The sequence below is a fragment of the Mytilus trossulus genome, chromosome 2 (assembly GCF_036588685.1).
Source record: "Mytilus trossulus isolate FHL-02 chromosome 2, PNRI_Mtr1.1.1.hap1, whole genome shotgun sequence".
NCBI classification, from domain to species: Eukaryota; Metazoa; Mollusca; class Bivalvia; order Mytilida; family Mytilidae; genus Mytilus; species Mytilus trossulus.
Genome location: NC_086374.1, coordinates 21,178,700 through 21,205,850, shown reverse-complemented (window position 1 = coordinate 21,205,850; position 27,151 = coordinate 21,178,700). Strand labels below are relative to the sequence as shown.

General features: G+C 32.7%; 1 protein-coding gene across 1 annotated transcript; it reads right to left on the bottom strand.

Annotated features, from left to right (window-relative positions):
* Positions 1–25,274, bottom strand: LOC134706717 (chitin synthase chs-2-like). Its single transcript, XM_063565906.1, has 8 exons — positions 25,126–25,274; positions 20,543–20,750; positions 19,788–19,988; positions 17,220–17,617; positions 5,075–5,239; positions 4,274–4,485; positions 3,177–3,301; positions 1–1,307 (listed from the first exon to the last, which is right to left on the bottom strand). The coding sequence occupies exons 1-8, from the start codon at positions 25,237–25,239 to the stop codon at positions 232–234; spliced, it is 2,499 nt and encodes an 832-aa protein (XP_063421976.1). The 5' UTR covers positions 25,240–25,274; the 3' UTR covers positions 1–231.
* Positions 25,275–27,151: the final 1,877 nt, after the last annotated feature.

Sequence of the window (27,151 nt, the reverse complement as noted above, 5' to 3'; positions counted from 1 at the left end):
TACAATACGTGTGTTGACAACTGGTTATACTAAAATATTACAAAGATAGAGAACTCCAAGTCAAGTTCTAAGTTATAAACCCAAAAGAACCAGTAGAGTGACAAAAACATGCATTAATTCGCTATCCAGCTACCAGTCTATCAAAAATATGATTATCAAAAGTATAAACGATATAATAAATGTGGCATATTGGCCTTAGTTAAATAAAAATCTAAGCATAACTCAGTATTGTTAAACATTCGAGTCATTAGTATCAGGACCATTGTAACTTTCACTTAGAGAATCGTAGCCATTTTCCTTTCTAACGTTATCCTCCTTTTGACTTGAAATTGATGATGACGAAATTTTATTCTTGTGTTCTGGACTGTCTATTGGCTTCACCTTGTTTCCATTTGGGCGTTTGTTAGCGGGTATTTCTGTCATCGCATCCTCTTCTCTGTGCTTATTACTCTTATGACCAATTAATTTCTGTTTTGTAGCTGCTTGAACGAGCTGTAACATACCAGGTTTATCATCATTAACATTCTTCGCATTTTTTTTCCATATACCCAAGACTTGTTCAACTAGTTTTTTTTGGTACTTCTGAAATAAAGCACCTTTAAGATTTTCCCCAACAACAGCATCAAGGTCTTTTACTGGTTCGATATTTTCTTTTAGAACTTGTCTATTACCATTTGGAATAATTTTTGCTTTATCACAAGAGGGTTCGTGTTTTGGTGGTGATGAAGCTTCTGGAGACGTCAAAAGTTCAAAAACCTTCTTCTCCTTTTTGGCCTCTTTAATGTCGTAACTTTCTCTGATGTCAGTGCTTGCGGCTATATGTATTAAAGTAGAAAATCTATGGTACAGCATACCGAGAAATTGAATCAAAAGAAGTAATCCAAAAACAACAGCAAAAAGTAAAGCTATTGGCACTATCGCTACTGGATTATTATCACATAATATTGATATAGACAAAGAATCTTTGAAAGTGTTAACTTGGGTTAATCCAAACATAACTGTGACCAAGATTGCATTTAACAAGTAAACAAACAGTGACACTTTGTTACGCAATTCTATTAGTTCTTCTTGAACTTTGATCTCTTCTTCTTTTTTTGTTTCCAATGGCATTAAATATCTCTCTATTGTTGAGTTCCAAAATTTTAGTTCTTTTTTACCGATCATTGGATACGTTTCATCGGCATAATAATGACATTGATTGTCATCTTTTTCTTTATCCTCCTTTTTTTCTTCTAAATGTTTAATTTCATCACGTTTTTCGGTACACTTATTTGAGCCGTCAGCTACTTCTTCCATATGCTCTTTGTCTAAAAGTATTACGAAATGAACACAATAACACTATCATATCAAGAAATAATAAAAACCAACAATAATTTATTAAGTGTTTCAAATTTACAGGGGTGTACTTCTTAAGTTTAGTGTGGTCTTTTTAAATGAAATAAAATTATATTTCCGGGCTTCCATGTAATGCAAATCACATAATATAAAATATTCCTTACCCTTAAAGATGTGATCGTATTCATGTAGTTGAATGTTTTTGTTAACATTCAGATATAAAACCTGAACTTCGTTTCCACATTGGCATATTCGTCTTTTTATAGTAAAGCAGAGTTTTAAGGAATTATTATACAAATGGGTCAAGATCTCTAATGCGCCTCAAAACGAGGAACTCAAAAGGTGTGTGTAAATAAAAAAATCTCTGTGTAGTGATATTTGACACATTTCTATGATAAACAAGTGACTGAGATTAATTAGTTGTGTTGATTTAGAAAAAAAGGGAAACATAGAACAAATGTGTAGAACTATGGAGCTATTAAATGTGTTCACAGAACTTATAGTGTTTATCAGGAGGAGCCGTATTACAAAAAGATTTTCGGGGTTTGCTAATTTACGGATAAAGTAATCTCACTTCGTACCCCGAAAATTTAACCACATATGCGAAAATGCATCAGCATCGAAACAAGCCATCACACATATCCAAGTTAACGATAACTTAACAACAGGGGCCGGTTTCACGAAGCTATCCTAAGACATGTCATAAGATATATCTTAGGATATGTCTTAGGATACTTTTATGACTATCCTAGGACATATTTCAGACCTCGTCTCAAAGCTGTCTTAAAATGATCTCAGCAAAGATATCCTAAACCTGTCGCCAGTTTTTTTAAAATTTCAAATGTAACCATTGATTCACCGGAAAAATCATGTAAATGTAGAATATCTTTACCAAACGTTACTGAATTTACAGTTAACGTATTAATTAACATAATTAGATAATTTGCAAAATTAATATAAAATAATATTAATATAATATAAGGTAATTTATATGAAAATTAGCTATTATAAATAATTCACCAATAAATATATTTATAAATTGTTTAATACAAAATTGAAAAAAATAGAATACAATTATGACATTTTTTTTGTACAAGTGTTTTGTATTAATTTCCCACTGTTTCGGTTATAAAAGGTAAAAGGATAAAATTGTGCATATAAATACATAGAATTTTCATTGTTGACAAATCATAATAATCCGTCAATCTATAAAGATGAAGATATAAGCAGGGAAAGGAGAATAGATAATTATATAATATCAAAATAAATTGCAAAACTAATATAAAAAATGAGTGTAGTTTATACAAATAAACTTATTATTATCCTAAGACCATCGTAAGACACCTCTCGTGTAGTCCTAACTCTATGACAAACTTTAAGAGATGTCCTACTTGAGGACCACGTTGTGAAACCCACTTAGGACTAAGATATGTCATAAGATCATCCTAAGAAATGTCTTAGTCCTAAGAAAGCTTCGTGAAACTGGGCCTAGAAAAAAACATTACCATTACCGCCTAGATTGAGAAACAATAGTGAACATTGACCCAAATGTCCACGGTTTGTTTGTTTATCTGACGACTACAACTTCATGTTTACCTTTATTTTGCATCGTACTAAGTATTATCTATATAAATAATTTATTTCTGAACAAAAATGTTGTTCATTATCTTTTAATGGCAAGAAAATATGAAATTAAGAAGATACTCTCGCTCTGAAAAACTGGTAACTTTATTTAAAAAAAAAATATTTAAAAAAAACTAACATAATTTTATATCTACCAAAAATAATGTTCTATACAAAACGCATAAAGTATAAAAATTGTTAAATGCTTGTTTTGATACCTATTTCACTTTTCCCCTCCTCTTCTTGATTCTCGTTCTTGTTCACCAAAACATTTACTTCATTCAGCATATTGGTATAAATAAAGTCCTCTTTGGTATATTTGTTTGTTGGACAAAATATACAACTGAAATATCAAAGAATCTTTTTTTTTTGTAATGATGGAGCTATGTCTAAATACAATATATTTTCTGTATATTGTGTTAAAGTGGTACAAAATATGATAGAGAATATGGATTATTGTTGCACTTATAGGTCAACGTTGCAAATACGCATGTTGTAATTCATTCAGTGCTTTGCACGTTGAAGACTAGTTTTAAAATTCATCCTTATTTGGCTTTGTCCTATTTTCTCTATTTGTACTTATGTGGGCAACTATCGTACATTCCCAAGAAGAAAAAAAAAACACATTACCATGCAGCAATCACAACGGAAAATGTTTCTTCATTAGCATTCAAACTCAAAATCTGAACCTTTACGTGATGTCGCCGACGACGAAATCTAAGATCGCTATGTCTGGCTTCAACGACATAAATGTTGCAGACTCGACAAAAATGATTTTTAATATTTTATGAAAATATTTGTTAAAGGTTTACAGTTCGGGATGTTTGAAAAAATTATTTTAATTTTTCCGAATGTACCTGATGATCTAAGTTTTAATTCAACAAATAAATACAGTCTGAACTTGATTGTTTTACACGTCAATTTCTTTATCAAACTTTTATATAATTTTATGAAACTCTTTTATATTACTTATAGATAATGTATAAAGGTAACTTTTGAAAATATATGTATTATGTTCAGTTTCATTAAAGTAAATCGATAGACAGCTTTGGTATTTACAATTAACATTTACAGACTATGTGAGATAAACCTTTTTTTAAATCTTTATGGATTGTTATGAAACTTGGAAAGAAGCTAACCTCCAAGACCATGAAACAACAATCCAATTTGACTGTACTGGAAGTGCATTTCGATAATCAATGTCTCTTCGGTGATTTCGAAGGCGAATAGATTTGGAAAAAAAAGATTACATTCAAATATTGAAGAGCTTATATAAAAAAAGGACCAGATAAAACGTACAAATTAAATAACTCACCTAACAAAATTACCAAGTGAACAAAAATAACCGGTTTCTTCCTTTTCTGGTGTATGAATCTTCTTTGGGGAATCGGACTCGGTTTTTTGCTTAGTTTCCCTTGTTCCCCAAGAAACAACATGTAAATTGCCAATAGAATACAAGAACATTAGCATAGACATCGATGGTATGGCGACGAAGTACAGAAGTCCTGGCATTATACATAAAAACTCCTGGAATATAATTTATTTTTCGTCAATATAATTAAAGCAGCAAAAAAAAGAGATTTTGATCATTAAACAATCATAAACAAATTGTTTGTCCACACGTTAAATGTTATCTAAAATTGAGAATGGAAATGGAGAATGTGTCTAGAGACAACAACCCGACCAAATAAAAAAACAACAGCAGAAGGTCACCAACAGTTCTATTATCTTTTGATAATGTTGTAGATATTTTTTGTTATCTCTATTGCTTTTGACGGCTATATAACGTGAGAATATGGGCGCCCATTTTTAACAATACAAAAAAAGACAGAACATTGTACCGATTGTAAACCATCTAAACAAAATAGACTGATTCTCCATGAAAGTTACCGGGCAAACCTTGCTGTCGGGTTGCTTTGACGACTTATCCGGACAATCTAAGATCCGCAGGGATCTTTATTACGACTGCGTTTAGACATTGATAGGACATTCCAGATCAATGAAGATAGCAATCCGACTTTTCACTTTTCGTGTCTTATCGCTGTCTGATCTCCTGTGTCAGACATTATCGCCAGAGTGTGAACGCCGCTTTATAGTTTCACTTAACAACACTTGCCTTTGGATGTACGAATGCTGATATAACAAAGACTCCGGCTACAAACAACAGTAAGATGGTGGTAACCGAGCAAAGTCCCTCATTTAAAGCATCTCGTATAACACCAATCATGACAATAACCATCACTATCACATATACTCCAGACAGAACGGCGGCATATTGAAGCTAAATGAATAAAGTGTCATATGTTAACAAAATGTACAAAATCGTGAGTGTATTTGAAACAAATTTATCGTTTTAAACATCAAGAACAACTAACACACAAACGGTAATAAGGAATAATATCTTATATTATTTTACATATAAGGCCTCTCAATGTATGCATACTTATCAATTTTACCTAAAAGTTGATACTGTTTGTAAGGCTGTTTTGTTAATATATTTTGTGTGTTTAATATGTATGCATATATGTTTATTGTGTTTATTGTATTAATATATGTTGGTCACAAACTGTAAAGTTTATATGACAATAAAATATTTGATTTGATTTGATTTGTTAATTAATGTTTATGTATTTAGGGATATAACTTGTCTAAATACCACCTTTGATAAACGTTTGGTATGACTAAAAAAAATTAAGCCATTTCAATTCATATTTTATAGTGTGTCTTTCAATGTTGTGAAAAATGTAGCAATTCACACAGTAAATAAACTCATCATAGATATCAGGACTAAATTTAGTATAAACGCCAGACGCGCGTTTCGTCTACAAAAGACTCATCAGTGACGCTCGAATCCAAAAAAGTTAAAAAGGCCAAATAAAGTACGAAGTTGAAGAGCATTGAGAGCCAAAATTCCTAAAAGTTTTGCCAAATACAGCTAAGGTAATCTATGCCTGAGGTAGAAAAGCCTTAGTATTTCAAAAAATTCAAAAATTTGTAAACAGTAAATTTATAAATATAACCATATCAATGACAATTCATGTCAGCACAAAAAGTGCTGACTACTCGGCTTGTGATACCCTCGGGGGAATAAATCTCCATCAGCAGTGGCATCGACCCAGTGGTTGTAAATAAACTCATCATAGATACCAGGACTAAATTTAGTATATACGGCAGACGCGCGTTTCGTCTACGAAAGACTCATCAGTGACGCTCGAATCCCAAAAAGTTAAAAAGGCCAAATAAAGTACGAAGTTGAAGAGCATTGAGAACCAAAATTTCTAAAAACTCAGTTTAAAAGAAGTCGAAATCCGATGTCAGAATAGGTAACAAAAGTAAAATAAGCAAACTGACAATGTTACTTAAAAATTAACGAAAAACTACTAGCAGTTACTGACTTTCTGACTTTCCAGCTCCAGAACTCAATTAAACTGATTGAAAGTTTATGTCTCATCATATCAAAATAAAACATACATTTCTGTGCTTTGCAAAGAATATTACCATTAAATATTGGATGTAAAATACCTGTACGTCTACGAAGTCTGCATGTTGCGTTTACGAATGATGTCCTTTTATCAATGATAATTTTAAGTAATAAACAGTATGAACTGATATTATTAAGCTTTTCGTTAAAGATTTTGATATCAAGATCCAAAATAAATCTCTTTGGTGTTCATACTGTATTCGTCATTATTGAGAGCTAATAAATCATTTTAATATCTGAAAGTGCTATCAAACATTTTAATTAGATGTTATTTTGATGGGTCATTGCTGATTTTAGTCATAAATTGTAATTAATAACAACACAGAAACAGGTCCGCAATAACTGGTGCACATTTCGTCCCCATAGGAATCTCGATAATCTGAAGATATATATATGTAATCGCCATAGCTTACAAAAATATAACCTAGTAAAAATTCAAGGTCAAAATAAGTATTAAAGCAGGTCCAATTGACACAGTTCTTTTGTTTGAACACATATATTCGCATTCTGGATTTTTAAATACACATTTAATCAGGTATGTGATTTTTTTCTTTATAATAATTTGAGGCAAAGTGCTATATAGGGTAGAAAAATCAAAGCATTGAACAGATTCTAGATCACCAAATAAGCATACCATTTAACAAGTACTCTCAACGAACTTTGACACTCCAAAAGTAATTAATTCCACTATTGTCAAAGGCCTTATTTGAACAATCTATTGGCAGGTTTGTACGAAGTTTACCAGTAACGAGAGTAGGTAATTTAATGGTGGAATAATAGTTTGAAGACGTAATAGATCTACATTTGTAAGGAGTTCTGTGCTGCTTCGGACGGCAGTACATAGTTGGAACTTTCATTGAATTTGGTTCTGCTTGTAAAGAGGAAGCTAAATAAAGGCAACAGTAGTATACCGCTGTTCAAAATTCATAAATCCATGGGCAAAAACAAAATCAGGGTAACAAACTAATACTGACGGAAACGCATTAAATATAAGAGGAGAACAACAACACAACATTAAAATGTAACTTACACAGAAACGGACTAAGCATTAGACAAAATCCTATGAGAATAACAAATATAACATCAAAACCAAATAAATGAATTACCGTGACACGTCTTATAGTGATGTGGATTCACACTCAAAAATAAGAGAAAACAAACAACACAACGGAAACACAACGTTAAAATGTAACATACAAAGAAAACGAACTATAATATAACAATAGCAAAATTCCTGAAAAGTTTATGTTTGGTACATATGTCATTAACCGAAAATGAAGTTAGTTGGAATGTTGGTGAATTCGTGATGTCCTTTTGTGAACCTCTTTGACGAGTTCTTTTGACTTATGTTTGATACGGGAAACTGTGTAATTATGGTTGTTGTTAGGAGTAAAATTATCTTTAAAATGTTGAATAGGTATATCATCTATGTTCATCAAACAATCTAATTAATACTTGTCAGCTTTTTCTCGTTTTATCAATGTAGATCAGTAAGTACGGAGTGGGTCGTGGATGATGTTACGACTATCATCACAATAAATAATTACTGTATTATCAAAATAGCCAGGAATGTGTTATTTACAGAATGATCATTGGAAAAAACCGGCAGTATTTACAAAATCTAAACCGTTATTGACATATTTTTGTGATCTTCATGGCGATCAATTTTGGTAAAAAATTTAGAATAACAATATGCATTTAAAATTTGGACGATTTCATACTCAGGACTTCAAAATGGAATTGTGTTGCATTCCTCCAAAATTTGATTTAATATATCAACAGGCAAAGAACAGAGGTCTACTGGGTTTTGTTTTTAAATATATACTAGGCAAAAAAGTAAACGTTACATGCTTATAAGATCATTTAAATTGTTTTATAACAAAAAAATGATAACAAAAAATTATTGGAATAGTTAGCTAACATGATTTTGAAGATAACAGTAACAAGTTTTCTTTATTGAAAACAATATTGCCCATTCTTCGGACATTTTTTACAGGACAAGTTCGGGTTCGGGTTATCATGTGAATACCTTGTGTGACCACCTCTTGTATTTGGTTTTCATGTTATACTTGTTATTCTCATCGGATTTTGTCTAATGCTTATTCCGTTTCTGTGTGTTACATTTTAATGTTGTGTCGTTGTTCTCCTCTTATATTTAATGCGTTTCCCTCGGTTTTAGTTTGTTATCCCAATTTTGTTATTTGTCCATCGATTTATGAATTTTGAACAGCGGTATACTACTGTTGCCTTTATTTAGCTTCCTCTTTACAAGCAGAACCAAATTCAATGAAAGTTCCAACTATGTACTGGCTTCCGAAGCAGCACAGAACTCCTTACAAATATAGATCTATTACGTCTGTTTTGAACAGCGGTATACTACTGCTGCCTTTATTTATGGCCGCCTGATACCTCCGTCGCATGAAATCAATAAGACGTCGAATAATATCTTAAGGGATGTTGTAGCATTTCCTGAAAAGTGCTGTTCGGAGCTGGGCTAGCGTTTCCGGTGGATTTTGGCTATTTCTGATACGTCGTCCAAGTTCGTCCCAAAGATATTCAATTGGTGATAAACCTGGAGACATTGTTGGCCAAGGCAACACACGAATAATATGATTATTCTCTAAAAAGTTCATCGAAATGTGTGCCACGTGAAAACGGGCGTAACGGTTGTCCTGCTGAAAAACGTGGTTGAAACAATGTCTTCGGAGAAACGGGAGAACAACTGGAGCCAGAATTTCGTCCCTATACCAACGATAATTTTCAGCTCGGTGCGTTCCTGGTAGGTAATTCCGATCCATACCATGAATTGATTCTGCCACCACCATATCGATCTGTTTCCTGCACGCACGCATCAGAAAATCGTTCATTGCGTCTCCGGAAGACCCTGGCTCTGTCGTAGCTCAATTTCAAGTTGAATTTAGATTCATCGGTAAAAAGAAGCTGTATCCATGTTTGCCTATTTCATCGAATCCGTACTCGTGTCGATTTAAGTCGCGCCATCCTGTGACGCTGCGTAAAGATAGGTCCATTCAATGGACGACGAGCTCTTATACAAACTTGACGCAATCGGTTACGAACTGTTTGAGCAGATATTCTGATGTGATGTCTTCCGTGGGTTTGTCGTACAGTTTGTGACGCGTTCACAATTCGATTCCGGAAATGAATGATGCGGATGTGTCTGTCTTGACGTAAATTCGTTTTACGTGGCCTGCCACTACGGGGGCGATAATTTGTTGTGCCAGTATCTCTAAGACGAGTCTTAAGGTTCCACTAAAGTCAAAATATAGGACACTTCATAAACATCTAAACTTTGCCTGTATTTTTCAACCTATAATGAATTAAGTCATAAACTATGAGAACATATGTTCATCTAAACATACTTTACATATACACACTGTATAAATTGTAAATAAACTTGAAATTGTTATGTTGTGGCCAAACCGGTTCTTGGGGTGAACAATAAATTTTCAAAAAAATCTGGAGGCCTGCAAGACGACTTAATTTGCTTAAAATTGGTATGGACTAATACTATTACATGTAACGCAGGGCAAGCGCATGTTTATTTTTTATAAAATGTATTGATTTTCGAGTTTCAGTTAATTTCATGTATCTAAGTGAACGAATACCGAAGGTACAATACAGAAATCGGACAAACATGCCATTAAAACATATGTATGTGACAAATCAGCATGAGCTTGCCCTGCATTACATGTAATAGTATTCGTCCATACCAATTTTAAGCAAATAATGTCGTCTTGCAGTCCTGCAGATTTTTTGGAAAATTTAGTGTTCACCCCAAGAACCGGTTTGGCCACAACATAACAATTTCAAGTTTATTTACAATTTACACAATGAGTATATGTAAAGTATGTTTAAATGAACATATGTTCTCATAGTTTATGACTTTATTCATTATAGGTTGAAAAATACAGGCAAAGTTTAAATGTTTATGAAGTGTCCTATATTTTGACTTTAGTGGAAACTTAAGCCTTGCAATATTCATTCTAGAGACATTAAAATGATTTGCAACCTGCACTTGAGTCATTCCTGCTGCCAACATTCCAAAAGCTCGTTCTCATTCATTTTGGCGTAAACAGGACATTGTTTTACGTTGTAACTTTTTCATTTTATTAATGCGACTTTTTGTTAACAATCATGTTCGACACAATAAATGACAAAAAGGACAACTCGATTCCAACTCTATACAGGTAATTAAAAAAAAATGATAATTTGTTTGAAATCAGAAAATGACGTCACGTCATTTCCGATATTTTTATAAATAAGTAAATTTGATAAATAAATCATTCAGGTTACTAGTTTTATTCATGAAAATATTTTTTGAAACGTTTCTTTTTTTGCCTAGTATACATTAGAAGTGAAATATTTGTATTGATATTACTCTTTGATTGCGATTTTTTTCTACGCCCATGCATAAGAGCGGTTTGTATTAACTGTTTAAGAAACCATACCCAAAATGTTAAGGTTCATGTGGACCCTATGGCTAAAATGGCCGTATTTTCACCTCAAATTTACTCTAGAGTACAGACCAACCTGCGCATCTGTAAAAAAAAATAGGCATAGCATGCCCTAGATAAAATAATTTCAAATATGTTTTATGGTTTAGAAAAGTAAAAACTTACCGGGATTTTGCTGTGCACTTTTTTTCATTCCTACAGAAGGTGGCAAAATCAACTAAGTTGGGAAACAGGTTTGAGAACTTCCCCACAGGTAATAATTGAAGTAAGCAGTATTGATTGACATGGACATTAGATGGACAATAGATACATGACAATAATTGGTTATTAAAAATGTGTACCTGAGTGGACCATATCAAGGTAAACTCAACTGTTTGTTAATTTTATCATCTTCTGTAGGGACGAAAAAAGTGTACGGCAAAATCCAGTTAACTTATGAATTTTCTAAATCATAAAATGCATTTGAATTTTATTCATCTAGGGCATGCTATGCCTTAAAACGATTCCAAATGCACAGATTTGTCTGTACTCATAGTAAATTTTGAGGAGAAAATACGGCCATTTTAGCGATAGGGTCTACACGAACCTTAACAGATTTATTTTCTTATATCTAAAACATATAGGAATTTTCATTTAAAAATATATTTTTTTATTGTAGTATTGTAACACGTTTTATGTAACTTATGATTTTCATCATAACCTTATCAAATAACAAGTTGAATATGGGATATATCACCCCGTATAACCCCGATACAAATGAATCCGGATGTTGACGCGTTCGAAGCGATAATCAGGACAACATTTGGGATGACAATAATTTCGAATGCTTTTCTAGAACTTATTTGAGTATATATAAATATGTCAATGAGCATGTTAGTTTATTTATTCAATTATACAGTTGTTGTAAGTTTTAGATATTGTATAAAACGTTTGATGAAAATGCTAGATGCAAAACGCACAGACATGGTGAAATTTCATACGGTTTATGATATAATCAATGCTGAATATCTTTTCGTGCATACACCTTTGCGTATTAATACCTTAAGCAATACTAAATAACTATACATTGAACTACCACGTGCCTTCAAATGTTCCCTAGAACTTAGGATAAACGCAATATCATTCAAAATAAATTTTCTCTTACTGTATTGTTCGTGCCACCAAATGTGTCGCGTTCGTTGTGCGTTTTGAAATAATCACTGTACAGTTCGTTGACAAAAACCGTCACAAATCACATTCTTGTCAAGGTTTTCGAGATGGTGTCGGCGACCCTTTTTCTTTATTTTATTGTAAATGTTCATCTGTTAACTTAGTCAAAGAAATTGAACTTAGAATATCTGTCATACAAAGCCAAAATTGAAATATTTCACCAGCGTACACCTGCTTGGAATGTTTCTATTAAAAATTGAGAATTTCAATGTTTTTCCAGATGAAATGAACAGATAATAAAAATATTCCAGAGGAAATAAAGTTTCAAAAAATATATAATGACATCCTTTTTACAATTTGAGGCTCTTCCAATTGTCCATGTTGGTCCAAATTCGCCTAGACGAAAGCAGACATACATGTAGGAGCTCGTTGAACTTCATTTGCCGAATGCCATAGATGGCATTCCAACTGCTTTATTTTTTTATTATCTTTTTTTACATATGAAGCTTTGTAGATGTGGTGTTATGGCCAGTGAGATAACTTTCCACCAAAGTTTAAATGAAGTGGGTGTATAAAGCAACTATTATAGTCCAATGTACAACATTTAGCAATGAGGAAAACCTATACCATAAAGTCGGCTAAAAAAGGCCGAGATATGAAGAAAAAATATAAAAAAATTAAAACGATACAACTTACGGTTATTAATTTATAACTTATGAATTATGTAAAGTAGAAAAACAATGACAGATCTATATAACCAATGTACTACAGGATTCTGACGTTGTACCGACAAAAAAAGTGCGGCGGGATTAAACATGTGAGCCCCAACCCTCTCCTTAACCTAGAACACTGGTGTAACAGCACAACATAATAAAAAAAAGTTCAGTTGCCATTGTCTTAACTCAAAATGTCGATACAAGGCACAAAAACAAAAAGCGAATTACAGCTAAGATGTAAATCATGTATCTAAAGTGTTAATCAGTATATCCTACGCTTTTAGGTAAAGACGTAATAAAACGCATGAACTTGTGTAATGCCAAATATAAACAGTATCGAGAGGATGTACGATATTATGAGTTCTCATAAGTGTGCATAAATCGTAATAATGCTAAGTGATGTTTTGATTTAACAGGTACAGCAAAACTTTCTATATTGTGGTCAAAAAAAAAATTGGCCACAATATTTGAAAGTTTTGCTGTACCTGTTTTTTTTATTTATGAAAGAATTTGGTTAAAGGTGACTGGGAAATATACTATTAGATATGATCACTTTGGTCTTTTTCCGATCGGCAGTAAAAACTGACCGAAGTTGGCCACCCGTTTAGTTGTGTGGGATGTAAAAGTACATAGTCACGTCCAGTCCGAAAGGGAATATAAAATCCAATGTCTCGTGTAAAGAGAGTACCATGCTAACTACACTTTACGAACCCCTGCAAAAACTTCAAGAGAGGTCCCTAAATAGCCTGTTGAAAGGCACCATTTGTGTTCTTACAAAGTATACATCATTTTATCCAGTGGTAGTCAAAACGTCTCTGACGTAATTCCGGAGGGTCTCCTTCTAGGACTTGCATGTAGTATGTGTTGCTACTTTGTGCCTTTCCTGAACATGCATGAAATATTTGCAAGTCAACGTTAAGCAACCAACAATCAGCCATTACGTACGCGTGTCATAAACAAATAAAAGGGTCCATATATTGTTAAGTACCAACATGAAAGAAGAAACACAGCAAATGTCTAAGGTTAGGTTGTTGATCGATGCTTTGCTCAACCCATAATTTACCAATGACGCCAAAGGTAACTGGGGATTATAAATATGGTCCCTGTGGTCTTCTGTGAAATTAATCAAATACCGTATTGAATGAAATGCATATGGGTGGGTATAGACTTTAAAGGTGCTTATGAATAACCAGAATGACCTGACCAATCATTTAGATTTTTGCACCACAGTAGAAAGACTAATGTCCGAAGAATTTAAGCATAATCTTTATACCTTAAAAATTAAACAAACACAAAACATAATTGAAGAAAGCAAACCAGTTAATCCCTTCATCCCGATATCTTCACATTAAAGTAACTGTATTACTATTGATGGCTATCAGTTACATGTTCCTTGCATACACCAATTCTTTAGCCTAATGTAACTCTATGGTAATCTATGACCCCCCCCCCCCCCCCCTTTTAGGACACGCCTCTGAGATTCAGGTCAAAAGGCTTAACCTATAATCCATTGATTGTTTTTGATTGCTTCCTATATCAAATAGAAGATGTGGTATTGAAACAGCTCTTCGCAAGAGACCAAACGAAACAAAAATGAACAACTATAGGTCACCATACGGCCTTTAACAATGAACAAAGCCCATACCGCTATAAAACACACCGGAATAACAAATGTAGTACAATTCATACGAGAAAACTAACGGCCCAATTTATGCACAAAATAGTGAACAAAATATATATATATATATAACTACTGAATTACACGCTCCTGGCTTTGGACAGACACATACAGAATATGGCGGGATTAAACATGTTAGCGGGCACCCAACCCACCACCTAATCGTACATTGACTGTTTTAGGGTAAACACTTTCAAAAATGCTATCAAATTAGATATTCGGACGTGTATATCTGTATGCTTAGTCATGATAGTTGCATCTGTCGAGTTATTGTATTTTTCTACCAATTCACACTTTCGTATACATGAGAATGTTTTACATGTAAAAATTTCCTCCAAGAGTTTTTCGACAATATAACGGACATTATGGGTTGCTGTCTGCATGTTATGATGGTAAATTATTATTTTCAAACATGCATATTGGTTATAGTCATATCACAGCATAATTTAATGCATGCAAAATTCATTGATAAACGCAATATTGTGTCAACGAAGCGTACAGTTAAGAGATAACTGTATTGTATTTGAAGCTTTAAGGACGTCCATCGGTAGTTTTACTGTCGCAAATTTAGTTTACCTGGCGACGCGGAGCGGAGACAGGTAAACGGGTATTTGCGACAGTAAAACTACCGATGGACGTCCTTAAAGCTTCAAATACAATACAGTTATCTCTTTTCTAATGCAAAACAAGTTTATAATTAAATTTCAACCATTATTTCAGTGTAAAATCTTCATTACAGAAAATTCCGCGAAAAGATGTTATCTTTTTTGGTCCCTACACTAGTGACGTCATAGGTATGCTTCCGGCGTCAAACATAAACACCGGGCGTTTTCTGGCTTCTGTGCCGCTTCAAAATGTAATAAAATTTGATAAAAAGAAGATTTTTAGGCGCAACAAGTGAGTTTTTTGTTTATCATTGTAGAAATAACATGTCAATATATTCCGAAATTCAAAATGTCGGCTTCCTTAGTTACAGACAAGGAGATAGAGAATTTTACGCTTGCTGTCATCCAATCAGAACAATTGTTACAAAATAATTGCATTAGAATATAAAAAGGTGTAATGACAACGAAGCGTACACAACATGAAAATAAAGGCAATTTAAAACGTGTATTTTTTTGTTTCTAGATACAACATAAACAAACAATCTTTATAAGTTTGTTAATTCATACTATGAAGTTTTCAAAAATGTATGTTTTAAAAACTCTGAGGTACGATAAACATAAAGTTTTGGATGTTTAAAATTCTAATGCAATTATTTTGTAACAATTGTTCTGATTGGATGACAGCAAGCGTAAAATTCTCTATCTCCTTGTCTGTAACTAAGGAAGCCGACATTTTGAATTTCGGAATATATTGACATGTTATTTCTACAATGATAAACAAAAAACTCACTTGTTGCGCCTAAAAATCTTCTTTTTATCAAATTTTATTACATTTTGAAGCGGCACAGAAGCCAGAAAACGCCCGGTGTTTATGTTTGACGCCGGAAGCATACCTATGACGTCACTAGTGTAGGGACCAAAAAAGATAACATCTTTTCGCGGAATTTTCTGTAATGAAGATTTTACACTGAAATAATGGTTGAAATTTAATTATAAACTTGTTTTGCATTAGAAAAGAGATAACTGTATTGTATTTGAAGCTTTAAGGACGTCCATCGGTAGTTTTACTGTCGCAAATACCCGTTTACCTGTCTCCGCTCCGCGTCGCCAGGTAAACTAAATTTGCGACAGTAAAACTACCGATGGACGTCCTTAAAGCTTCAAATACAATACAGTTATCTCTTAAATATCAAGCACGTTTTATCATTGATATCGTCGTGCGTTTTTTGATGTTTGTATATAAAAATATTATATTTTTGAAAAACCTTTTAGTAACTAATGAGTATTATGTCAAAGAATATATTGGAGCAAAATATCCGAAGAATAGATATTGGATTGTCTTTAAAAGTATTAATTCCTTACTGACTGAAATCAGTGTTACACGGTGTGTTCGACTCGAACGCGTCAACGTCCGGTTTCATCTGTATCGGGGTTATACAGGGTGTATATGTACAAACAAAATAAACGTAACAGAAGTTCACCTTTAAACTTGTTCCATTCAACTAGTAGTTTAAAATAAACCCATGTCACTGTTAGTCAAAGCTAGTACGTTGATTGTACTTGTACCAATAATACAAGGTAATAAATAGTTAAGAAAATAGATATCTTCCTACAGTATGATGTAAAATGATGTCTTTAAAGTTATATGATCATATTTCTATCAATTTATATTTTTCCTTTATTTATGTAAGTGTTTTTTTTGTACACATTTCCGATGAAAAATATGTATACTCCGACAAAAATGTTTGTTAATTATATGGATGATTTTGAATTCCATGCCAATTGTTGATAAAGCAGCAGGATTAAATGTATGATAACAGTTTAAACTGCAAAAGTTTCCTATCTGCATTCGAATTCACTTTGATGGATGCACTCACGTTGAAGCTAGTTTTTTTTATCGTTAACTTTAATTTTATCACATCGTAAATATTTTTAAATATTTTAACATTAACATATACTTTAATAATACACAATTTATAAAACAAAATTCAACGAATTGCTTGTTAAGATTCGCATTCAAGCTTTTTGAAATAGGTAATGGTTTGGTTGAATTTATTGAAGGGGGTGTCTTAATTGTGTTTATAAAAGAACATGAAACCCTTTTGACGTGTGAAATCATATAACCGATCTTTATATCTATATAATAAAATAGTGTACCTGTTTTTGTGATGAGGCATATAAACACAATAATATAAATATGCCAACAGGAATGAGGTTTAGAATGAGTGCCAGCCATGGTGGAATTGCTTCAAATCCCAAAATGATAGCGCCTAATATCAGCATGAATATTGAGCCTGGTGTAAGTAAAGTAGATACAAACAGGAAGATATGGTACACTATGTACAAGAATGAAATATTTTGGTTGGTTTTTGTAACATTCTTATAATCTAAGATTAGATCTAGAATATTAGCCATTGTGGAAGGAGTCCATCTACGACGCTGATTGAAAAATTCGTAAAACCCTTCAGGTGCAAATGTGTACGAATCTGATTCTGCGCAATACTCAATTTTCCATCCTTTCTTTAAAAGCAGAGTGCATAACCATCTATCCTCGCCTAAAATATAATGAGCGATATATGTTAAACCTCAAAATAACATGGAATGTTTTATGAAAATTGTAAACACCCTATTCTGTAGTAAGGAAAGTAAAATGACCGTGAAAATTAAAGGACAGAAAATTAAATCGAACCGACAGATTCTTTCAAAAGATAGAAGGCTATTTTAGAAAAAAAAAACTTACTTCATAAGAATAGAAGGGGTATGAGTAACAACACGATGGCTTTCTTACAAGAGTTCATAAGTAACTATGTGTATAAGGATTGGGTACGGCATATGAAAAGACTCTTGAACAGAAATACTTCCCCATTGGATCCAATTAACAAATTATAGAAGTGATCGAAGAATAATATATTCAACTTGAAAAACAGGAAGATTAAAGTTCAGGATGTTAGCTGGCAGTTTGTTAGGTATTACATCTATAGTTAAACAGATAATAGGAAACTTTTGTAATTCAGGTTGAATATGAATCTTTACCCCTATACGGCAGTCATTCGGTTTATCGAGGAAACGATCGTAAATATTCCGATTGGATCTTGAAAGATCTGGTATTGGATCGTTAATGTTATTAATTGAAATCCTACTTCAAAATCTTTGAAAAATCTGCTGTATTTTCAAAACACGGAAAAATGCAAGAAAATAAATAATATCTGTCAAAATCATTTAACTTTCTCAATAATACTGTGCAAAAAGATATGGAAATTGTTAGAAAAGAAAAAAAAATCACGAACATTTTGTACCTATACGGTCACATTTCAATATAAAGTGGTATATTTTAATCTTTGGTGTGTCAGATAGTGCAGTAAAATGAAAGCTTATTATGATACTCATTTTAATAAAGAGAAATACAAAATCTATATTTGATACATTTATTGCAATAGGATATAGCTTGTTTGGATCGATCCAACGTTACACAATGCTCAAACAAAAGCTTACTTTAGAAGTATGTGTAATTCTGATATAGCTATATTAGCAGAGTTGACTTTTTATTTACTTCGGTATAACTTAAATTTCCTCTAATTGCTAAAGGAGTAGGTCCGGTAAGGACCGATTTTGGCCTCAAATTTCAGGTTCATCTGACGAAAGATTTTGGCAACTTTTTAAACACTTAAGTGTCTATTTCATTTGATTCAATTAGTTTATGTGAAAGAGTTTAACTGATTTAGTCATTAAAAACGATCCGATTCAAGCATAAAGATGAAAAATCTACCAAATATGCCGAAAAATGTCACTTTTCAGATGGTTTTTGTCAAAAATGAAAGTGGCCGCATCCGTGTTCATCCTCAACCTTTATATATATTATGTATTATCATCAAATACAACTTACTTTTTAATATTAAAGATGAACACGAATGCGGCCACTTTCGTTTTACACGAAAACCGTCTAAAATTTAACAAAAATGATAGAATTGAGAAGATTCCAGTGATTTAGCATGACTTAATGGTGATAGTACTCAAATTATGTGCATTGTATTGTCAAAAACTGCCTATATTTATGTAGCAGAAGCATTATACTGTCTAATAAATAACTAAAAGTTTACATTTTAACACTTTTGTAAAACTGCCATAAATTGGGGCCAAAAAGGGGCCTTACCGGACCTACTCCTTTAATATACTGCTCATTATAAGTTTTATAGTCCATAACATTTAAAACTTTTACTTTGCATTGCGTACAAAGGGGGATGATTTTAATCCTCCATTAATAGAACCTGCTTCTTTTGAAACTTTTATGAGAATTTTAAGACAAAACACATGTTTGCGTCTCTCATAACGCAAAACGGTTGCGTTAAACGCAAATGTTTGTTATTTCTCAAATGTTTGCGTTATATAACGCAAAAGTTTGAGCATTATCGCGAATGTTTACGTTATAATTCGCAAAAGGTTGTGTTAGGAAGAAATATTTATATATAGTCAAACATATTCCGCTAATACGCTTTCGTAGTTTTCATTATGGTTACGATGACTGATTTTAAAAAGATATGTTTTATGTTATCAAAAATTGTGCTCTAATATGATTATTGAATAACACTATTTTTATATTATTTACATGTATTCACCTGTAACAAAAGAAACGTTATTTTGGCGCTAATTAAATTTAGTTTTAAGTGAAATTAAAGACCGTTGTGTGTAATACTTTTCAGTTATCTATCGTTTGATCCACATAGCTACCTTGATCATACTGAACATGATGTTTAGCTTCAGATGGTAAGCTTGTGTACGTTTTCAGAATGCCGGAGTTTATTATTGCAGAACCACGAAATAAGCTAAAACAACCGGGACTGCACAATACACAACCAATCACGTGTTCTGTAGCTTTTTGTAACCAATGACTTATTGCATACTCAAATTGCTGATACCACACCATTGGACCTGAAAATACAAGCACTCTGATATCGGCATTTTGCGGTTGAAGTCTTTTTGATATGTGTTCTTTTGTGTTTGCCCTGTGTCTGATGAGTCCAGCCCTTTTTAAACTGATTTGTATATTTTTTTCTAATGATGTACTGCTACACAACTGTCCAAGCTAGAAAGAGTGTTTGGTTACCACAAATGTGTTTAAACTTGCAACACTCTGTTTACACTTTTTTTCATTTTTTGATTTTGAATATAAATCAGCTGTTTTATTTTGTATGGTTCGGGTATTTACGCATTGTGGAAAGTTGACTGACAGTGACCTTTAATTGCTTACTTTTACGTCAGCCTTGTGTCTTTTTGGAAATTGTCTCATTTGCAATTATTTTATATCTTAAACAGAAGAAAGAAAGGGCAGAGAACAAGACATGTATTCCAACAAATGTCATTGTTTAATCTAAAACTAAGTCCGCATTATATTGCAATGTGGTTCATACTGAATCTTTTATTTTTCACAAAAAAGTTATTACATCTTATCACTAACTTATGTTTGATCTAAATACAATGTTTACCTGAACCGATTGGATGAATCCTCCCACACGCAGCACCAACAATTTTTGACTTTTTCATTCGTCTCATTAAACTTAGAACTGCTTCCGGTTCAAATTCAACGTCTCCATCAAGGGCCAAGATAAACGTATTTTCTAATGCATCTTCATAGCCAGATTTTCCAAACTCTTTTTTTAATTTCCATTTTAATATATAATTCATGTACATCACCTATTGTAATAACAACGGAACAACATAACGATTAAGACAATAGAAAACCACTATAATAACTAAATCCGGAGTATGGTTTAAATATGGCGGATTAATTATCCGACCGTGGAAGGGTTGGATTTCATGTGATTCGTAGCTGTGCCAAAGCATGTTATCTTATTCTAATTAGACGTAGACATGTTCTCATGATATTGTAAATAATGCTCTTATCAATGTTTTATAGTAGATGAATTATTTAATGTTGAAAATGCTATTATAGGAATACACACATTTCCGGACTTTTAAGTCAAGTTTGTGAGTAAAAGACCCGGTTTCGTGAAATTTACCGGAATTGTATACGAATCTAAATTTTTATACCCTTATCAAAATTTTAATGCATTATTTCTTGCTTATAAAATTCACTATACTTTCTTTAATAGCGGTACAATAAGATTATGAAATGAAACGATTGTCAGAAAAAAAGGTTATTAATTATAATTCATCTCATATGTTTGACGTTACGCACGATACTGGTGTCACCAAACGTAACGTAATTCGACGTTTTCTACATGGAAAAATGAAACGTTGAAAACCGACGGCATTGAAAGACTGAATTTGATGATTTAACAATGTTCATTTGCCTTAATTTTGCCATTGTAGGTGACTGCTTAGATTTTTTCCCCGTTTAAAGGTTTATCAAAAGTTCAGCCTTTTTTCTAGGAGTCTGAGGAAGTGCTCTCTTAAGTTTTTTCATTGCTCTGGATTTTTGCATTCTATTTGTAAAATTCGTTACATCTTCAATTTCTACAATTTTAAGATTTTCTTCACCTTTTCTTTTTTCCCTAAACCTTCTGACATTATGCAAGTTTTTTAATCTCCTAGCTTCAGCTTTTTGCTTAAGTGAGTTGTGTTTTTCCCTTTGTCTTTATCTTGCAAATCTTATTGCAGAGAAATAAAAAATAAATCGCAGTCAGCTTACGCTTCCCAAATTTGAAAATGTGATAAAGATGATTTGTTACCCTCTTGTGATACAAAACTTTTTCACAATTTAAGAACCTCATCTAAACGAACAAACCAAGTCATCATTTTTTTTATGATGCTTTGTGGTCTTGTTGATAGAATCTGACTTTCAAGAAAATTCTATCTACGGAACTACAGATGATACACCATAAATAGCGTAGTACCCTGAATCGACAACATTGAAAATGCACGAAAATCGTCCAGTGGACAAATTTGCAAGACATTTCATTTCTTTGAAAACGAAGTCGTTTTGACTTCGCAAGTTATCAAAAAGTATATAGCTGTTTTGTAAAGATAAAGCACAATTACGGAAAAGGACTATTTAGCATGCAACTAATTTACATTTTTAATAAATAACGTCGCAAATGACAAATTTATTTGTAAAAAACAGCGAAATCCGACATTGGACATCTTGCAAGACATTTGCCAGAAGCCGTTGCATTTTGATATGTAGTGTGAAAGCTCCAAAAATTCGATTTTGATATGGTCTATGTATTCACATATGTGAGCCGAATTTACAGAAACGAAATATCATTTAATCTTATATTTTAAAACCTATCAATTTTGATAATTTAACATTTTCCAAAATCTGACCATAATGAACACTTTTTGTTTTTGCCAAAAATATCGTCGATTGTTACAGGAACGCATATTCAGTAAATCATTTTGTAGTTTTTTTCGGAATAGTATTTACCTATCTAGTCTATGGATATAAATTTTGTATAACTTATTTGTTATGATTTTATAGAAAAGCTGTTTAGTAGTGTGGACTGGTTGATTACACGGTATTGACGCAATAACGTGCGTTATGTAATATATAAATATTCAAAGAATGGATGTAATATTTTTTTCTGCCTATGAAGAAATGACATAAAAAATGCGCGCGTTATGCAGAGTGTGCACCACATATTTTTTGTTATTTCGAATAGACAGACAACATGTTACAGTTATTTCTTATAAGTTAATTCTAGATTCCATTTAAACTGGTGTAAAACCATGAAAAACGTTGACGACCGTGAGGAACTAAATTATGTCTATCGGCTGATAAACTATTTATTATTCAACAACGTTTCAGCCAATCAGAAGACGCGTTACACTCAAAATTAAATTATACTAAAGTAGAAACAAGTCTACTATTATGGTTTTGTTTTTCAATCTCAATTTGCTGTAATTCAAAAAAAGAAGTGTAAACCAAGGGGGGGGGGGGGATGTAATTGACCAATCCCATTCAAGTATTAATAGACATGCAAATAATATAAAAAATTATAGGATTAAACCACATTTTTCTCTAGAGGTGATTAGTTAAAAATATTTTATTCAAATAAATTGAATTAGATTGGGCAACAGACATCGCCTAAATAAGCCCTCTCCCTCTCGAGGTTATTGGTGTGTACAGATGCGGAATTAGGGGACAGAAGGCCCCAACGTATTACTGGTGTAAACAGGGACGATTTACTCACAAACTGAATAAAAGTCCGAAGGAGTTTTTCGGACTTTTATGTTAAGTTTGTGAGTTAGAGACCCGGTTTGCACATCAATAACCTCTAGAAATATTTTTATAAATCCTTATAATTCTTCAACCAAATATTAAAGATTTTTTTTAGCATTTATCTGTGTAATATGGCTACTGTAATTCAGTACCATCAAATGCACCATTTAACAGGTCGTAACTAAAGAAGATGTCCGCCATATTAAATTTTTAAAATCCATAAATGTTCTATAAATGCAACAGAATCTAAAATGAAATAGCACCTACCTCAAAAACTTCATTTTAATAAGACTTATTTCAATTTCATTTAAATTTTAATTTCTACGTTTTTGAAGCTTTAAAACATTATTTCTTTTTGTTATATATGCATTAAAATAAGAGCCGTGGTGTAGTGGTTAGTGCATCTGACTACTAACACAAAGGTTCCTGGTTCGATTCCCGTTTGGGATGAAAATTTCAGGAACTCAATTTTCGGCTCTCCTTTGACACCATTTGCGAGTATGGTCTTGAGGAAAAGATGATAGTCCGTCGGACGGGGACGATAAATGGCTGACCCGTGTTAAGAGAGAGCCATATGCACGTTAAAGACATCCTTGTAGATTTCGAAAAAGAGTAGGCAAATGCCGCTACAAAGCAGCACTCGCACCCGCAAAGTGGAAAGGGATTAATATATAAGTTGTAAAACTTGTTTCCCAATCCACTATAAATAAATATGTTTAAACTAAAATAGAAACAACTGTTATGTATTTTTTTTTTAATCTCGATGAATTTAATGAAAATCCAAGATCCCTATTTAGCATGTGTATCGCGCATGAATAGGTTGCGAAAGTAGTTTCGAAAACATGGTTTATCGAAGTGTAGACAAAGAGAAAAAAAAATTAATTGACCAATCCAATTCAAGTATTTTTAGATATGCAAATCATATAAGATAATAGTCTCTTAAAATTCTCTTTTTATATCTAAAGATATATTTTTACATTTAATGTTGTATAATATATTGTTGAGAGATGAAACTTAAATACATTATTGAATTGAATTGAATTGAATTGAATTTAGATATGTAACATTGGGTCAGTAAATTGCATATGTGAAGCGCGAATCCCCATAGGGAATTTAGTGACCCCATATATATCGTATCATGCCACTAGCACACCGTGAAACGAATTTATCTTACCGCCTATCTCATGTATCTTCACATGTGATATTTAACCTAGCCGGCCTATCAAAGTGATTTTAAAAGTCTTCAATACTTCATTTCAACATTTTGAAGAACCTCTGTTTGTCTATACAAAAAATAAATGGCAACCATAAGAATAACATGTTAGAATTAAATGTGTTTTATGCATGTATCTCAATCGTTCATTTTTAGTTTATTCGTATTTAAAACTTTCAGATTTCATTTTGGTTTTGAAAAGGAAGTAACTACTTACTAAATACCATATGGTTGCTAGTTCTATATGGCAACTAACGATGTATTTTTATGACCCCCTTTATTATGTTTATATATAGGAGATAAGATGATTATAGATTATCGTTGATCATCTCAAGGAGATTAATTTTCTCGCTTGAGCCGGGACAGAGAAAGCGAGAAAGGCAATCGAGTCGAGATGACCAATGATAATCTGTTTATCGCTATTTAACCTATGACGAAGTTGTCAATTTCATTAGCAACGCCACGTGCCTCCTTAGTTTCTAGCGATAATCTTCAATCTCAAGCAAGTAGAGTAATATGAAAATTATCAACTGTTACAACAAAAAAGATCGAAGGAAAAATGCACAAAATAGCGATAACTAATATTACATTTAGTTTTTTTGTCTACTATACTAAATACTAGTATTCATATTCTTCTGACACAGTATAATGTTAGGTAGGTCTAATATTAGTACCTGACTCCAGCGTTTTTTGTGCCGTATTTTGTCCTTATCTTTTAGATGAGCGACTAAATCATTCCCTCCTGGTAGTTTCCAAGTTATCCGTGCGCCATACGGAGTTCTCATCATCTCGCCATCATCAACTATTATTCTTCTTTTGTGGAAAGAGCTTGAATTGGGAAAGAATTACCAAAGAAGTATAAATGAAAATTGTATTGTTACAAAAACTGAAGTAATCGCATGCACTCAAAATGTTTCTACGCTGGTTCGTGAACAGGCTAGGAGTTCCCCGATTTGCTACTGTACCAATCGTAGTACAAATAAAAAGTTAACGAAAAAATGATATACAGCAAACGACAACCACTGAATTACAGGGACAGGCAAATACAGAATGTGGCGGGGTTAAACTGGTTTGATGACACCAAACTCTATCCCTAACCTGTGACCGGATTTTAACAGTACAACATAAGATCTAAACTTATTAAACTCAGTGACTTACCTACTTACTTTAGTTAGAGATATCTTGAATATGTATTCAATCGGATACGAAGATGGAAGAGAGTAGAGGCGGATTTAAGAGAGGGACAGGGAGCTACTCCCGTTTTTTTTGGGTGGGGATTGGTTGGTTGGGGGGGGGGGGGGGGGGAGTTGGCTGATTATTTAAAAAATCGCTGGAGCGGGCCCCCTGTTTGTGACAGTCAGTGGCACCATATGATTTTTTTATCCGCCACTATTGAGGTTCTTAACTTGAGAACCTCAATAAAAATACAAGTTATTTTTGTGATAAATAATGTATTTCGAGTCACCGATGCATACGATACAAATAAACTTCCGAAAGGTAAAGTCTACAAAAGAGGGTTACAGAATAGGGAAACTTAGAATTACTGCCAAAAAAATTAAGAATAGAAAATGATGCAATGCTGATATATAAAGAAAACAAATACGCTGACGGGAATAAGTTGGATCATATAAATTTTTCCTTATAATATTGTAACAATCTAGTCCATCCCCTGGAAAAAAGAATGGGAGAAGAATGACTCTAGGACACAGGAACTTACTAAGCCATTTGCATTTATACGTCTTTTGTCCTACAAATCGGCGAACTAACTGCATAGTATTATATAATCATGTACTAGTAATTTTAAGTGTTTAATGTTCTCGGGGGCAGTCTTCTTTTTTCAGTTTCTATTGCGAAAACCTTAAAATTAACAGATGAGATACAGTATCCATCTGAAATAAAGCAAACAACTTAGATATGTAAATTTGCTTTCAAATTTTGGTTCTTCTATCTTAGGGATTTTAGCCGTTGCTTCGGTGACATCGAGATTATTAAATGAATTTTTTCTCCATTGTTGAAGCATAACAAAATTATGATAAAAAGATCATAACATTGCAATTTTCACATCGCATATATTATCAGCCCTAGGTTTAATATCAGTCCAGAAGCCGCTTTAACAATGAAGAAAAATTAAGAATTACATTTATTGATCCTTTTACGTGGTTCTCAAGTAGAAGTTCAAAGAGTGAAAAGTGGAAGGACGTCGGACCCCAAATGTAGTATAAATTCGATATGAAATCTTTTTAGCATATGCCTCAACAGAGTGAAGTAAAAAAAAAACCAGCATTATAATATATTCTATTATGGACGATAAAAAAATAAATCAAAAATATGCATAATGAACACTGTTTCGAAAAGTAGACATTTTAATGTAACTTTCTATTAAATTATATTTGAAACTTTTAAATATGCATTTATTTTATCATTAATTTTGTTTGTTGTTGTTTGTTGTTGGTTTATTTTTTCATTTTACACAATATACTTTCTCGTATCCACATAATTGTTTTTTACCCTACTTTGTAATGTTTTTCACTGAAAACGTACCATTTGGTGTATTTTCCGGAATTTGCCGAGTATCGCCGGAATGCCATGTGATAACGTTACATATCAACATGCAAATAACCTGATAATCGGTAGAGAAAGGTATGTGTTAATAATCGAAGCATGTGATAAAATTTTCTTATCATATACTTAGACTAAATA